This window comes from Struthio camelus, chromosome 1, assembly GCF_040807025.1.
Source record: "Struthio camelus isolate bStrCam1 chromosome 1, bStrCam1.hap1, whole genome shotgun sequence".
Classification (NCBI taxonomy): Eukaryota; Metazoa; Chordata; class Aves; order Struthioniformes; family Struthionidae; genus Struthio; species Struthio camelus.
In genome coordinates this window covers 27,592,318-27,609,581 of record NC_090942.1, presented here as the reverse complement: position 1 = coordinate 27,609,581, position 17,264 = coordinate 27,592,318, and the positions used below count along the sequence as shown (strand labels likewise).

Here is a 17,264-nt window from a genome sequence, read left to right as displayed (position 1 = left end):
TTGCCACCATGGGGCAGCGGCGGGAAGAAGGGAAGGCAACAGAAGGGACACCACTGCACTACTACCCTACAGCCTCAACAAGGGCTTTTCCCCATCGTTTACAGGGGAAAACCACCTCCTCACAGTCATGCAGGCCGCTACAGGCTTTGCCTACCTTGGCTTTCACCCTGGCCAGTTCCTCTTGCAACCGCAACTTGTCTCCCTGCAGCTCACCGCAGGAAACCTTTGGAACTTCAAGTGAACCTTCTGGAAGCAACTGCTTTCCAGGAGCTTCAGCAACCTCCGCCGGCAGCTCTGCGGCCATCGCCTAAGGAAAGATTGTGCCGTGAGCCTCACAAAAAGGGCACGAACATGCACTACCACCTTCTTTTCACTCACGACAGCCTTCTTCAGAGGGAGCCCAAAGATAACATACATCTAAAGTATATTTCACATCTGCCACTCTCTGCGGTCTTCCGCCTGCGCTCTTTTGGCAATAACACCTCGCTCTAGGCTAACATCTCCACAGCTCTTCAACACAGCTCCTCACCTGTCCGTCACACTGAAAATCAGTCTGTGTTGCAGCAGCCTCGCGTCCTTCACGCTCTCCTCCCTCCTTTGCAGACACCTAGGTGAGCGAGAACACAAACAAGCAGAGAGTGGTGCAAGCAATCTCCAGAAACGCTTCACCCACAAACTGCATTTCAAATGCAGGACTACCCAAGCACAACTCGGATTGTCGCTCAAGCATTACCTGCAGATTCACTGCTGCTTCGGGACTTTGGCAGGCCGTCAAGGAACGCAGGCTCTGGAAGTAGAACAGCCCTTTCAGAACCCCCAACTGCGCTCCCTCCAAGCCTACACCCACTCTGCTGCTGTCCTTAGTACTTGGCTGCACCGTCCCAAACACGCTCCTTTCACTGCATAACCTGGCAAAGCAGCAGCAACCCTTCCAAGCACGCACAGAACCAGAACCTTCTCTCTTGCAGTAGGACTCTAGAAATACAACTCAAAGGCCACTTGCTGCCACTCCCAGGACATTAGCACACCCCACTTAGGCACAGTCCTCACCAAACCGCTTGCACAGAGCACAAGCGGCTCCAGGTCACAGGAACAAACCTGTGGCGCAGCCACCACAAGCGGCAACTGAGCCTCATCCCTGCTAGGGCCCACGTCCAAGGCAAGCTCCCGCGCACTTCCCCCCTCGGGCAACCCACTGCGCCCCTCACACCAAGCACCTCGGAATCCCAGGGAGAGTCGCTCTCGTCCTCCTGCTCCGCTCCTGCGGACGACGCAACACCTGCAAAGGAAGCCACAAATGACACACCACCGCTCCTTCTTTCCCTCTCCTGCTCTCCTCCAGCACGCAAGCCCTGCGCCCAGGACACACCAAACCGTTCCACTCCCCAGGAAAAACAAAGCAGCGTCATTTAAGGGCGCCTGCACCCCCAGCCGCACCACCACGCCATCGCCACTTCCTGCCGCCTTCTTGCCAGCACCACAGGCCCAAGCCCAGCAGCACAGCTCACGCCCCTACCAAGAACGCCCAACACATGCTCGGCGAGCATCCAAACAAGGCTCTGCCATGCCACAGTCGCCGACTACGCAGCTCTGACGGCATCTCCCCTCCAAACTACAGCTCCAGAGTTGGCCCTTCACAATCCCTCGGCACGCTACAGGAGCGACCCGCAAAGCACTAGCCAAACACCCTCCCACCCGCAGGAAGTCACCAAGAAACAACCCTCCTTCCCTAGCACTACCACAAAACATCTCCCTCCAGCTACGTTCCCTCCCCCCCTCCCCGCCATTGCCTGCCCAGCGCCTACCTGCCTGCTCTACCCTCTCACAGGCAGATCGCCATTTCAGTTCATTCACCCAGCCCAAAGAGCAGAGAAACAAAGCCCCTCCATGTCTAGAAACTCACCTCTCACACCAGCAGGGGCTCCTGCAGCAGCCGCCACTTGGGCACCACCAGGAGCCTCCTCTCCCTTCCTTTCCGGTGAGTCGTCCTAAAAGAGATCGGCCCGCACACTTAGAAAGAACAGAAACAAGCAGCCTCCACGAGAACGTATGTGAAGGGACGGCAATGCCGAAGCTCACAAACGCCCTGCTCCCTTCCCCTAAAGCCCCTGAGAAGCACTACCCACACTCCAGCTTCCCCTACACGGCAATACTCAGCAGCACACACATCCTTCCCCCCTCCTTTGCACCAACAAACACCGCCAGCTGCCTGCTTCTCCAACAACCTGAGGCAAACCTCCCCCTGGGCCCTCGCTTCCACTCTCCAACCCCCAACTGCGCTCCCTCCAAGCCTACACCCACTCTGCTGCTGTCCTTAGTACTTGGCTGCACCGTCCCAAACACGCTCCTTTCACTGCATAACCCGGCAAAGCAGCAGCAACCCTTCCAAGCACGCACAGAACCAGAACCTTCTCTCTTGCAGTAGGACTCTAGAAATACAACTCCAAGGCCACTTGCTGCCACTCCCAGGACATTAGCACACCCCACTTAGGCACAGTCCTCACCAAACCGCTTGCACAGAGCACAAGCGGCTCCAGGTCACAGGAACAAACCTGTGGCGCAGCCACCACAAGCGGCAACTGAGCCTCATCCCTGCTAGGGCCCACGTCCAAGGCAAGCTCCCGCGCACTTCCCCCCTCGGGCAACCCACTGTGCCCCTCACACCAAGCACCTCGGAATCCCAGGGAGAGTCGCTCTCGTCCTCCTGCTCCGCTCCTGCGGACGACGCAACACCTGCAAAGGAAGCCACAAATGACACACCACCGCTCCTTCTTTCCCTCTCCTGCTCTCCTCCAGCACGCAAGCCCTGCGCCCAGGACACACCAAACCGTTCCACTCCCCAGGAAAAACAAAGCAGCGTCATTTAAGGGCGCCTGCACCCCCAGCCGCACCACCACGCCATCGCCACTTCCTGCCGCCTTCTTGCCAGCACCACAGGCCCAAGCCCAGCAGCACAGCTCACGCCCCTACCAAGAACGCCCAACACATGCTCGGCGAGCATCCAAACAAGGCTCTGCCATGCCACAGTCGCCGACTACGCAGCTCTGATGGCATCTCCCCTCCAAACTACAGCTCCAGAGTTGGCCCTTCACAATCCCTCGGCACGCTACAGGAGCGACCCGCAAAGCACTAGCCAAACACCCTCCCACCCGCAGGAAGTCACCAAGAAACAACCCTCCTTCCCTAGCACTACCACAAAACATCTCCCTCCAGCTACGTTCCCTCCCCCCCTCCCCGCCATTGCCTGCCCAGCGCCTACCTGCCTGCTCTACCCTCTCACAGGCAGATCGCCATTTCAGTTCATTCACCCAGCCCAAAGAGCAGAGAAACAAAGCCCCTCCATGTCTAGAAACTCACCTCTCACACCAGCAGGGGCTCCTGCAGCAGCCGCCACTTGGGCACCACCAGGAGCCTCCTCTCCCTTCCTTTCCGGTGAGTCGTCCTAAAAGAGATCGGCCCGCACACTTAGAAAGAACAGAAACAAGCAGCCTCCACGAGAACGTATGTGAAGGGATGGCAATGCCGAAGCTCACAAACGCCCTGCTCCCTTCCCCTAAAGCCCCTGAGAAGCACTACCCACACTCCAGCTTCCCCTACACGGCAATACTCAGCAGCACACACATCCTTCCCCCCTCCTTTGCACCAACAAACACCGCCAGCTGCCTGCTTCTCCAACAACCTGAGGCAAACCTCCCCCTGGGCCCTCGCTTCCACTCTCCAACCCCCAACTGCGCTCCCTCCAAGCCTACACCCACTCTGCTGCTGTCCTTAGTACTTGGCTGCACCGTCCCAAACACGCTCCTTTCACTGCATAACCCGGCAAAGCAGCAGCAACCCTTCCAAGCACGCACAGAACCAGAACCTTCTCTCTTGCAGTAGGACTCTAGAAATACAACTCAAAGGCCACTTGCTGCCACTCCCAGGACATTAGCACACCCCACTTAGGCACAGTCCTCACCAAACCGCTTGCACAGAGCACAAGCGGCTCCAGGTCACAGGAACAAACCTGTGGCGCAGCCACCACAAGCGGCAACTGAGCCTCATCCCTGCTAGGGCCCACGTCCAAGGCAAGCTCCCGCGCACTTCCCCCCTCGGGCAACCCACTGCGCCCCTCACACCAAGCACCTCGGAATCCCAGGGAGAGTCGCTCTCGTCCTCCTGCTCCGCTCCTGCGGACGACGCAACACCTGCAAAGGAAGCCACAAATGACACACCACCGCTCCTTCTTTCCCTCTCCTGCTCTCCTCCAGCACGCAAGCCCTGCGCCCAGGACACACCAAACCGTTCCACTCCCCAGGAAAAACAAAGCAGCGTCATTTAAGGGCGCCTGCACCCCCAGCCGCACCACCACGCCATCGCCACTTCCTGCCGCCTTCTTGCCAGCACCACAGGCCCAAGCCCAGCAGCACAGCTCACGCCCCTACCAAGAACGCCCAACACATGCTCGGCGAGCATCCAAACAAGGCTCTGCCATGCCACAGTTGCCGACTACGCAGCTCTGACGGCATCTCCCCTCCAAACTACAGCTCCAGAGTTGGCCCTTCACAATCCCTCGGCACGCTACAGGAGCGACCCGCAAAGCACTAGCCAAACACCCTCCCACCCGCAGGAAGTCACCAAGAAACAACCCTCCTTCCCTAGCACTACCACAAAACATCTCCCTCCAGCTACGTTCCCTCCCCCCCTCCCCGCCATTGCCTGCCCAGCGCCTACCTGCCTGCTCTACCCTCTCACAGGCAGATCGCCATTTCAGTTCATTCACCCAGCCCAAAGAGCAGAGAAACAAAGCCCCTCCATGTCTAGAAACTCACCTCTCACACCAGCAGGGGCTCCTGCAGCAGCCGCCACTTGGGCACCACCAGGAGCCTCCTCTCCCTTCCTTTCCGGTGAGTCGTCCTAAAAGAGATCGGCCCGCACACTTAGAAAGAACAGAAACAAGCAGCCTCCACGAGAACGTATGTGAAGGGACGGCAATGCCGAAGCTCACAAACGCCCTGCTCCCTTCCCCTAAAGCCCCTGAGAAGCACTACCCACACTCCAGCTTCCCCTACACGGCAATACTCAGCAGCACACACATCCTCCCCCCCTCCTTTGCACCAACAAACACCGCCAGCTGCCTGCTTCTCCAACAACCTGAGGCAAACCTCCCCCTGGGCCCTCGCTTCCACTCTCCAACCCCCAACTGCGCTCCCTCCAAGCCTACACCCACTCTGCTGCTGTCCTTAGTACTTGGCTGCACCGTCCCAAACACGCTCCTTTCACTGCATAACCTGGCAAAGCAGCAGCAACCCTTCCAAGCACGCACAGAACCAGAACCTTCTCTCTTGCAGTAGGACTCTAGAAATACAACTCAAAGGCCACTTGCTGCCACTCCCAGGACAGCAGCCTCTGCCCAGGCCATCCACACCTTGCCAAATACTTCTCCTCTCTCGAGCCACAGAGAAAAACCTTCTCGCTCCTCTTTTACAAGGCCTGCAGATGTCTTTATGTACACAGCAATACCTAATGTCACTAACGTCCTGCTCCCATTCCATAAAGCCCCCCGAGAAGCACTGCCCGCACACAGTCAGGCTCTGCCTTCACCTACGTTACCTTATCCAGCAGCACACACACCCTTTCCCCCTCCCTTGGGCTCACGAGACCACCAGCTGCCTGCTTCTCAAACTACCGTAGTCTCACCTCCCCCTCTTTCCTCACTTTCACTCCTCCAACCACCATCACATCTTACTATGCCACACTAGCTCTTCTCACACAACAGCTGCCACAGTCTCTGACAGGCCACTGAGACAAGGGCAACCAGGTTGCAAATAAACATGCCTGCATCTCCAGCACTACGGGGTGCGTTCCTGCACCACACTCGGCTTCTTCAGCTTCTTCATCATGGCACAGCCCCAATGCCACACACCTCAACTGAAAAACAAACCAAAACAAAACAAAAGAAACAAAAGGAAGGGGAAACAGGTGCTGTGAGATCCCATGCAAGCCCGCAATGCCATCCCCCAGGAGGAAAAAAAGACCCTCTTGAGCCACTCCCCCCGCCCCCAAGCACTCTTGGGCAACCTGACAAGGACGAAAGAAAGGAGAGCCAGGAGATGAAGCATTGCAGCAGATCTTGAACAGCAAGTGCCCTTTTCCCCATATCAGCCTGAATTCTATCACCAAAGTTACTGGAAACAAACAGCAAGGCTTGGAGGACAAAAGAACAGGCCATCTAGAGGCTGATCAGCTTTGGGACGAGAACTCTGACTCAGGTGAAGAAAACCATGCGGTCGCTTTTCTTGTCACCTACTGCTCTTCCCACCCGCAACCGCAAGCCTGCTGCATGCTCTGCCACGGACGGCTACAAGGCTTGGAGCAAACAGCTCACCGCAGCTGAAAGACTGGCAGGCAGGAGACCGCGGGGCAGGAGAAAACCACCCTGCCTGGACACGCGCTTTTGCCCAAATCTAGACAGCTCTGCCCTGCAAACGAGTCGCTCCACGGGCAGTTCTCCTTCTGGAGGCACTTTACCTTGGCAGCTAAACTGCTTTTTTCTTCCTCAGAAGCAGGACAGCTGTCATCGCTCTCCTCTGCCTCCAACACTCTTCAAAGGCAAAGGCAAAGGCAAAGGCAAGAAGGACCGTCTCGCTCAAATCTCCCCTCTTTTTCGGCAGGTTAAGGTCGTTGGCAAAAGCTACTGTTCGAGTCTCACCTCATGAAGTATTCGTGGGAAAAGCCACCTCTCACTGTTCAAATATTAATTGACAGGATTAATTCTTAGCATGTCGGACCTTCGACTTTCAGCAATGCAGACAAGCATGTTACACGGACAATTCTACAGGCCAGACTAGAGTGAAGCAGTCATGCCAGACAGCATGAACGAAAGCATGCCCCAAACCACCAATTTCTCCCATCCTACTCAATTCTCGCTGCCCCCCCCCCCCCCCCCGCAAAATAAAAAAGGACAAGAATTCCACACCGCCCTTGTCTTTCCTTCGAACGTTCCAAACCTCAAACCTGCCATGGCATGAATATGCTATGTGAGCAGGCAGCGAGCAAATGCTGGTAGCGGTTGAACAGGACAAGAAGGAAACAAACTGCCGAGCTCTTCATACCACACAGGCAGAGATCGGTCTCTCTCTCGTGCTCTCTTTGCCTCTACCCCCACCCCCGCCAACCTGTGCTTCAAAATGCCAGAGACTACGCTGTATTTCCTGCTCTACCCAGCCTCCCACCCATCACCCCCAAAACCAAAAGCCAGCCTCAAAACCAAAGGACTATCCTCACGGAGGAGGATCACCAGCGCGTCTCTACTCCGTCCCTAGCAAGGGTACTCAACAGGCAAGAGGGACGGAACCCTGCCAAGCTTCAATACAAGCCACCACAAGAAAAGGCCGTAGGCATTCTCCTCCTCAGCTCCTCCACAGTTAAGCCTCCTACCTCCTCTGTCCGCAGCAGGTGTGCCCAACGCAAACGCAGCAGCTCCTGCCTCGCAACGAGTGCTAAGCACTGGCGTGCTTTCTGCGCTGCCTGCACAAGCTTCTCCCACGTTTTTCTCGGCTGCGCGGTCTGCCAGCTGTTCACTAACACTAGGGAGGTGCGGAAAGAAAGGGAACACTGTCACTATAATCAACTACATCCTTGCATAACACCACTTACCAAACAAGACGATTTGCGGGGGAAGCTTTCCTCAACTCCCCAACTCACACTTGACACAGGGAACGCTACGTCCCGGAAGATTCCACTGAGCCCACCTTCAACAAAGGTCTCCACGCATCATTAAACCTTGCGCCTCTTACCAAACACGTCCGCACACCAACACGGACATTCGGACCGCTTAGCGACTCTCACCGTGACCTAAAGCACTTACCCAGTGTGTCCAGACCTCCTAGCATAAGCCTCCGCTGTCCATCCAAGAACGTCTTTCTGGCAAAGGTCAGCACCATAGCCAAGAAGAACTTCTATCATGCTCACGTCCCCGGCAGAGGCGGCAAGCATCAGAGGGGTCCTAAAGCAGCCACAAGACGAGACAAAAGCTATCAGGAGACACCGACGTTTCACTGGTGTTCCTTTCATCCCTATTTGCTCCCAAAACAATTACACCTCCCCCTTTCCTACAGCCAGGAGGAAAGCAAAGCCAACCACACGGAAGCCCACGAGAACTCGGGTTGCAAGGGGCCGCAGCACGTCCCTGGGCCAAACGTCTCCCCCGCTAAGCACCCTCGGCTACCCGGCCAGACCAGGCAAACTTCACCAATGCTCAGGAGACCCACGCCCCGTTTTGACAAACCCTTCACCTTTCCGACTGATCTCGAGCGTGCACGTCGGCTCCTTTGCTAAGCAGGAACTCCACCATCTCTACGTGATGCGCGGACACGGCCAGAGAAAGGGGCGTGTATCCCATCTGAAAGCATAACGCCCCTCTCCAGTTAGAAAAACACAGAGAAGCAAAGCAACTTTTTCTTCTCAGGAGCGGCCTGACCCAAATTCCACGCTTACCTTATTCTGCGCATCAAGATGGGCGTTGTGCGCCAGTAACTGCCCTGCTAGGCAGGTGTTAGGAGCAAGGGCAGCCAGGTGAAGGGCAGTGTTGCCGTTAGCATCCGCAAGGTTAGCGTCGGCGCCATGCGCTAGCAGAATGGCGACGCAGCCTTCGTGCTGGCACTGCACTGCCTGCCAACCACACGGGAAACAAGGAAACGTTGCCAGCAATTACGCTTCCCTCTGGCAGAATTCCCACAGCTTGCCGACCTCGGACAACAATAACGCGCCCAAACATTAGGCAACGCACGCCTAGCCAGCGCCCAGCGCACCACAAGCTCCACCCAGACCTACCTCCAGAATCACCCAAGAGCTCGATCGCTCGGGGCGCAATTTAGAAGCCCTGCCTACCGCAGCACCCACGTACCTTCATCAGTGGCGATCTCTTGAAGTTGTCACGAGGATTTAGCTTGCACTTCCTCTCTACTAAGTACAAGACAACCTCCGCATGTCCGTTAGCGCAAGCCAGATGCAGAGGTGTCCTAAAAATTGAGCATGTTACCTTAGCGCAGGCCAGACAGCTGAAGAGACCGCGCCTGCCCATGTCACGCGGGTGACCGCTGCACACCCAAAGCCCGAGACGCCGGGGCTAGGAAAAAGCCCCTCCCCGCCCCAGCCCCAGCCCCAGCCCCAGCCCCAGCCCCCACTTAGGAAGACAACGTTGCCTCAGCTCCGCGCTCCCTTCCCTGCGCGTGCATCCCTGCGCCCAGGCCCCCCATTTCTCCCAGCCAGCCTCCGGCTTCCGCTCTGCAACTGCTGCCCTCCGCCCTGGCACCTCCTCCCTGCCTCCAACACCACTACGCACGCAGCCCAGCAAGCAAGAGCAAGGCTTGCGCACCTCCAGCCTACGGCAAGGCAACCTCCACCTGCTGCCAGGACCACTCACGCCACAGCAGCGGGCCGCAGGCCCAGCACGTGCCTTTTATAACACCAGAACATCCCCTCGCTGCTGGCCTTGCCGGGAAGTCGCGCCCTCTGGCCTCTTCCCGGCCTTACTGCTGCAGCAAGCACCAGCACGCGCTCGCTCCCAAGGGCCCTCCACAACACCTACCAAACCCGACAGCAGAAACCTTCCCCCTCGACCCTGTCACGCTCCCAGCAACAAAGTCCCGCTCCGGCCTGGCCACACACGCAACCGGCCTCCGAGCCCCGAGCCCACCCCGCGCGCGCAAGGCCGACTGCCCTCCCGCACTCCCTCGCCAGCCCAAGCAAACGGCCCTGCCTTCCCGGCACAAAGGCGCTCCTGCCAGCTGCACGCCAGCTCCAACCCACCAGCCGCCGCCCCCGCCGGCACCGACGCAGCAGCCCGGCCCTCGCCGCCGCCCCCCCCACCCCCCGCGCCGCCCCGGCCCCCCCGCCGCCCCTCACCGCTTCGCCTTGTCCCGCCCGTCGAGGCCGACTCTCGGCAGCCACCGCCGCCGCCGCACCCGCGCCAGGTCGCCGCTGGCGGCCGCGCGGTGCAGCTTGCCCAGCTCCTTCTCCCGGAGCTCGTAGGCAGCGCCGACGCAGCGCAGAGGCGCGCTGCCGCCGCACGCCCACCGCGACCGCGACCGCGACGGCGACGGCGACGGCGACGGCGAAGGCGGCTGCCCCTGGCCCTGGCCGAAGAGCCCCAAGAGCCTCTTCATGCTGCGGCGGGCACGCGGGCGGCGGACAGCCCCGAGCAGGGGCCGCGGCCCGGGCCAGCTGCTGCGGGGCTGAGTCCCGGCGAGCTCGGAGCCCCCGGGCCGGGGGCAGAGGCGCCGGCCGAGGACAGCGACGCAGCGACGCTGGCAGCGAGGCACACGGCCGCAACAGCACCGAGGACCACCGGCTCCGGAGGCGGTGGCGGGCGCGCCGCGCATGCGCAACAGCCGCGGCGAGGGCGCGGGGGGGGGGCGTCACAGGGCAGCGGGGTGACGCGCCGAGGGGCGGGGCTGTGCAGCGAGGGGGCGGGGCTGCGGCCGGGGCGGGCCCGGGGCGGGGCGGGGGGGGGCGCTGCCGCCTCCTTCGCGGCGCTGCCGGGCCGGGCCGGGGGGCGGCGGCGGCGGCGGGTGGCTGCGGCCGGCCGAAGGACGTCTTTGTTGGGGGTCCCTCCCCGGCGGCCCCCAGCTCCAGCTCTTACTCTGCTGTGCCGTCATTTCCCTGAAGAATTCATGCTGCTGCTGCTCCAGGTGCGGGACACTGTGCTCCTCGCAAACCTGCGCTCCCACTGTTTCCCTAAGGGCGCGGGCGTCGCGAGCGCTTGGCCGAGCTCGCAGGGCTGAAGTAGCTCGTTGCGCCTGAAGAGACGGCGACTGCTTAGGTTGAGCCCCGCAGCTGGCTGCTCTGGCTGCTGCCCGGCCAGGCCGCGAGCGTGCCGGTCCTTCTGGGCTCCCAGCTCTGCGCCTGCGCCGTAGGAAGCCCAAGTGCCGGAGGGAGCCAAATTGGCCGCGAGTCGCGACTCTCACCGAGGTGAGCGACTCTCACCGAAAGCGGATCGCTCCAGCTGTTAGCAGAGACCACAGCGAGAGGCTGGAGGGCGATTGCTCCCTTTGGCAGAAAGTTATTATCAAAACGATTAAAATGTGGTTACGATTTCTTTCTCTAACCATTGCTGACTCCTTGCTGCCCACCTGCACCCCCAGGCCTTCCTCTGCCCAGCTGCTTTCCTGGCAGTAGCCCCCAGCCTGCCCCAGGTGCAGCCCTTGACAGTTCCCCTTGTCGAACTTGACTAGATGCCCGGTCGCCCGCTTCTCCTGCTTGTCACAGAATCACCGGACGTTTGAGGTTGGAAGGCACCTCTGGAGATCGTCTCGTCCAGCCCCCCCTACTCAAGCAGGATCACCTCAAGTAGTCGGCCCAGGACCCTAGCCAGACGGCTTGGGAACATCTCCGAGGACGGAGACTCCCCAAGCTCTCTGGGCAACCTCTTCCAGGGCTCAGTCACCCCTCACAGCAAAGAACTTTTTCCTCCTGTTCAGACAGGACGGCCTGTGTTTCAGTTTGTGCCCCTTGCCCCTCGTCCTACCGCTAGGCACCGCTGAGAAGAGTCTGCCTCCGACTTCTTTACACCCTCCCTTCGCATCCTGCCTACACCCTGATCCGCGGTCTTCTCTTCTGCAGGCTGAACAATCCCAGCTCTCTCAGCCTTTCCTCGTATGAGAGCTACTCCAGTCCCTTAATCATCTTAGTAGCCCTTCGCTGGACTCGCTCCAGTAGCTCCATCCCTCTCCTCTAGTGCAGGGGCCAGAACAGACGGGACTTTGCTCTACCCGCCTTGTAAGCGCTACCAGCTCCTGTCATGCCAGATGCCAGCGCTGAATTTCAGTGCTGCTGCTCCGGCGGCCAAGAACTTTCACCTCTCCCTGACACCCAGCAGGACAGAAGCGGCAGGGAACCACTGGAAAACAGTTCCTCTCAGAGTTTGGCAACAGGACAACCCAAAGCGAAGGCACTTCAGAGGCGTTCCGCACCTGCTTTTGCTTTGCAGAGAGAAGAGCAAGTGCCCAGCACTGGACAGCGGTTCCGCTTTGCCAGTCACGCTGCAGGGCAGAGAACTTCCATAACCCCTTTCCCCTTTGCAGACTGCAAGCGGATCCAACAGCCTTCCAGACCGGCGGGCTTTGCGACCTTTCCTGGCTACCAGAAGCTCTCGCCCTCCCTTCTGCCCAGACCACAGGAAGCATCGTTCTCAAAGGCAGCAAGAGGCCAGTGCCCCGCTACGAGCGAGACGTGAGGCAACCGGGCACCTTGTCAAGTTCAACAAGGGGAACCGCCAAGGGCTGCACCTGGGGACGATCGAGGCCCCTGTCTTCACACACTCGTGCTTCCAGCCCCCGCTGAGGAAAAACACACAGTCTGCATGCTGGCCCTTGGCCTGGCTGCCAGGACAGGCTGAAGGAGCAGCTGGGAAGCCAGCTGAAGGGAGCAGAGCAGAGCAGAGCTGAGCTCTCCCTTGGACAAACGGCCTCTCTGCCCTCAGGCCTGGAGCTGTCTGCATAAGTGACTTTTGGTCAGACCAGCGCGAGGCAGAAGGGCTAAGCGCCTGCCCAGGAAGAAAGCCTGGCTAGGCCTTCAAAAACATGACTTCCATCATCCGTGCTGGCTAGCGCTGAACAACTCGCAAAACGCAGGGACAAAACGCAGCCCTTGCCCGCAAATGCCGCAGCAGGCCAGACTTCCACCAGCATGCACCATTTGGCAGCAATGCAACACGTACTACTCCATAAGAGACACGAGCAGAGGGGACAGTCATATGCGCAGGGCAGGCAAAGTCAGGAAGGGGAACAGAATAAAACGGAGAGACCTACTAGATTACAACATTTATTAAATACCAAGTTGGAACACAATACTTGCAGTTAAAGACCGCACGTTATTATTATTGGCTACACCGCACTGTTGCACTCGTACAAAAACAGTGGCAAGGGTTGCTTTTCCTCACAGCCTGGTAACGCGAGTCCCTCTGTCAGGAGGTAGTAGTCTCAGGATAACCACTCTTAGCTCTCTGGAACGGGGCTGTCAAAACATCGCGGCACTCTTGCGTTGCCCTGGAAAGTGGCTCCTGGTCTACGTTTTCTGAAGATCCTTCAGTAGATGCCCAGGGAGAAGCTCCAGCCGATCCAACGTTCAGCTCAGCCATTGCTGGGGAAGGGGCGGGGCGAGAGCGGGAGGGGAGAAAATGCCCTATGTTAGTGTTGCAGTAGGAAAAGGTCCCCAAAGCAAACAAACCTTATTACTCCCAGGAGACAGGCAACTCCAGTCACAATGCAAACGGATTCAATGCCACGGATTTGTGTCCGTCCTAGCAAACGGAAAGAGCTCTAGCGCAACGGCTGGCCACTCGCTAGGAGAGTAAAGGCTACTGGGACAGAAGGAATTGCTCTCAGGGGCTACCTGCTTTGCAACAGGCCCAGTCACCGCCAAGCCACAACTCTGGAGAAACAATTATCCTGAAGAGGTGGAATTGCTCAGGGCTCGGGGGCAGGGGCTGAACGTGCGCATAGGCCGCTTTTCCTCTCTGTGATCTAAAGGCAACTGCATACGACTCTGTACGACTATTATTTGCATAAGCAGCAAGTTGCCTCGCAGAGCTCTAGGTTGGAAAGCTAGTAGAAAACAACTGTGCTTAGCACAGGAGCTTGGCAGCTTTCCAGTAGTTGTGTTCAAAATGGAGGAACCGTCCTCTTCCTTGGTAACACCGCTAACAGATCCTGACAGATTACCTTGCTCAAGTTCTTCAGCGATATTTTTGACCATTCCCGCCGCACCTGCAAGTACAGACAAGATACCCTTAAGGCCTCAGTAGCTACATTCTTGTAGCATTAGCTTCTCAAGCCAACTGCAACATGGGAATAAACACTGGAAACATCACCCCCACTACAGAGAAAGTCTTTGTCCACCAAGGCCCAGCGTTCCCATTACTCTATGGCATTAACCGTCTCACAAAGCAATCCCCAACTCGAGAGCTTCTCCACACCCCCACTCTGTGCAAAGGCGGGAACGGATCACGGCATTTTGTGAAGAATCACGTGCTCCCTTGCCCCACTCTCGGCATGCGCTTCCCAAACCTCAGGGCACGCTGCTCACCACGCTGTGAGGAACATGCCGTCACACGGACTGCTAATTCTGGGGCGCGCCCGGACCAGAGCTTTTGCCGAGGTTGCAGCGCTCTGAGGGTCAGCAGGCGTGTCTAGACTCCTAGATTGGGTGCGGTGGAGCTAGGAACGGATGCTCATTTTCAGCTTGAGAATAACAGGTATTCCCAATGCCTTACCTCAGCCATATGAGCTTCCACTCTCTCCGTCACAGAGGAAGCGCTGCCCACCGGGTTCGTTGCCAGAGAGTGGCTTCTGCAGGGCTCATAGCATTGCGCAGCAGCAGCAGCTTCCGCAAGCCTCTCGTTAGCGCTCTCTCACTGCAGGCGTTTTGTGAGAGCCAATTCATATTCTAAATGCCTAACTCTCTGCTGCAGTCGGCCTACCGCGGAAGCTGCAGAAGCGGCTCTTAGTTGTTCCGCTCGGTCCTGGGCGGCTGCCTGTGCCTGAAGCAGATAATGCAGTTTCAACCCCCAGGAAAGAAAAAGAGATCATTCCCCCCAGGCCCTTTCACACACCCACTTTGAAGAGCACAACCTCACCCAGGGAGCCAACTGGGCCTCCTCACTGCCCTCTACAATCAAGGGCAAAACCCAAAAGCACCCCATTACATCATCCTTTTCGTTCAGAAAGAAACCGGCTCTCTCAGCGCAACTTTTTGCTTTGCTTTGTTTTGTTTTGAATCAGAGCTAGTACTAAGCCACCTCTGTCTCTCTAAGACACTAGTCCACTTGCAATTCTCGTCTTTCTTGGCGCTGTTACAGATTCGCCAGTGACCGAGGTGCGTAAAGAAGATTATTCACCACATCTCAGAATGCCTGAGGACAAGCATCCAACAAGCTCGCACCCTTCAGCAACCTCCTGAAGCTATAACGAGCCCATGACCCCACAGCACTGACCGGCACAAGCATAACATACCGAGAAATGACAACAGTAAAGAATGAATGACAAGCCACAAACGGACTGCGCGTACTAGCGGTAAGGGAGCTCACCTGCAGAAAGAGATTGACTTCCTGTAGTTTTTGCCTTAGCTCTTGCCCAGCCTTTTGCTCAATCTCCCTTTTATCCTCTTCTCTGTGCCTCTGATCCCTCATCTTGGCCTCTAAGCGACACCTCAGCGCAACCACCTCTTCTTCCAGCTGCCGCTTGCTCTTCCGCAGTTTGTCACGGCTCCCATGCAGCCAAGCCAACTCTTCTCGCGCACCTTCGTTTGCTTTCTCTAGCTGCCTCGACTTCCTCCGCTCTGCCTCCAGGGAGCAGCACAGCTCACGGACCTGCACACAGGGAAAGGACTCACTCACCTAAGCAGACCCAGAGGTCTAAGCGTACGCAGTTCTGTGACAATCCACCGAGCGTGTCCCTTTGTGCCGGGAGGCCTCCGCAGAACGACCGAACCAGTTGAGAGGCATTTTGCCCTGGTAAGGTAATTCGGCGGGCTCCCGACACTAAACAGGGTCGGCTGGTAGTGTAGGTGTCCCTACTCCTTAGGAATGAGTTTACTATTGTAACAGGTAAGTAACCGAGTGTAATGAACTAATGAACGGGAACGATAACAACTGTAATCATATTGACAACAATATACAATAATCACAAGGTATTCACTTGTTTACAGTGGTATACCTGAAGCTTCAGGAAAGAGGAAACAGAAATGATTATCTCTTTCTACATACACGCACACACACGCACACACACACACACAGGTTTGAGTTTAGAAGACAATCAACAAAGAAGTGCCAGGGTTTCAGTAGGCCCCAAAGGTCAACTAAAACTCTGCCGCCGTCGTCGTCGTCTTCTCTCCGCAGAAACGCACCTTTTCCACACCTCTCACACCTATGCTTCCGATGTCCTTGCCTTTCATACTGTGGTTAGGCTTATAATGGTCCTACTTACCGGTCTTCCAGAGCACAAATTCATCTGTCAGACCTCAAAGATGCTGCCAGGGCCTCAAGCTTTCAAGCTGGGCTCTCGCCCAGAAAGACCCAGGCTCACAAGTGCCCCGCTATCGCAACGCCTCTTCACTTCCCAAAGGATTACACAGGCTTTTTCAGGGACCATAAGAGACAGCCGTTCTTTTCAAACACGGCCACCACATAATTAACACCACAACCCAACAGCCAGGAAAAGAATCTTACAGCTTTCCAAAACAAGCACCACAACAAGCCAACCAAAGCTCACCTTTGTTCGTAATTTAGCAACTTCTCTGCCCCTTCCCGAACACGGGTCCTCCCTTTCGCCCGGGAAATTCATCTGGGACTCTCGCGCCCGCCTCTCATACGCCCTCACTTTCTTCATAGCTTTCTCCAGAAGCCTCTTCGACCTGCACAGCACATTAGCAAGTAAAGTAGGAAGCCCAAGCACAGTCCGCCTTTACGCATGCACTTCCCTAAGCACCACGCATACGGTGCGGGGCTTACTTCATTTGTACCATGGCGGACAGGCCAGGACTTCCAGAACAAGACACCAAGCCAAAACACCACACCAACCCACCCACCCACATCATTCCCCTCCCACACATCACTTGCCCAGTCAACATTTCATCTGCTCCCTTGAAGCTTCTCCCTCTGCCTGACAACAGGCACAAGACACAAGCGACTTCTTCCTGCCCTCCCGCCCTCCCTCTCTTCCCAGGACAACTGCCCTCCTGCCTGCACTTCCACCTACCTAAAACCGCACGCTCCCCTACAGAAGCCACTTGCAAGACCTAACGCAAGCCTTGAGCTCGCTCACCAACAGATACGTACTCGGAGTCTCAGGGGCAAGGTACATAACGCCTGACTCCCCGCTCATTCGACAGCTCTTACAAGTACTCAACGGCTGTACCTGTTGCATTCTTTCTGCAGTGCAACGTTTTTCTTCATTTCTTCCTCCAGGCGGGCTTCTGCGGGTTGTTTCCACTCTGCCAGCTCCTTCCCTGGCTTTCTTCCGCTCTCACGCTTTCCGGACAGGAAGAAGAAATGGCACACACGACTCACTCACGGCACCTAGAAGCACTAGGTGCGCACAGCCTTCCTCACAAAGGTGCGGCAGGACATCTCTCTCTGCTAGCCGAGGGCCGGCCCCACAACTCCAGGGGACAGAATCCCACGCAAACTGCAGCACTTCAATATTTCCACCACCCAGGCTAAGACCGAGGGACAGAAACTGGTGCCTGCCACCCCTCTCTCCCCCCACACCACCCTCCCCCCGACC

The 17,264-nt window shown here is 57.4% G+C and overlaps 1 protein-coding gene across 1 annotated transcript; it reads right to left on the bottom strand.

The window, feature by feature from the left end:
* Positions 1–7,875: 7,875 nt before the first annotated feature.
* Positions 7,876–10,001, bottom strand: LOC138065737 (ankyrin repeat domain-containing protein 7-like; the record flags this gene model as incomplete). Its single annotated transcript, XM_068931154.1, has 5 exons — positions 7,876–7,987; positions 8,277–8,383; positions 8,479–8,652; positions 8,888–9,002; positions 9,889–10,001. Coding segments are annotated over 5 exons (621 nt in total), but the record flags the coding sequence as incomplete, so codon positions are not given.
* Between the last annotated feature and the right edge of the window lie 7,263 nt (positions 10,002–17,264).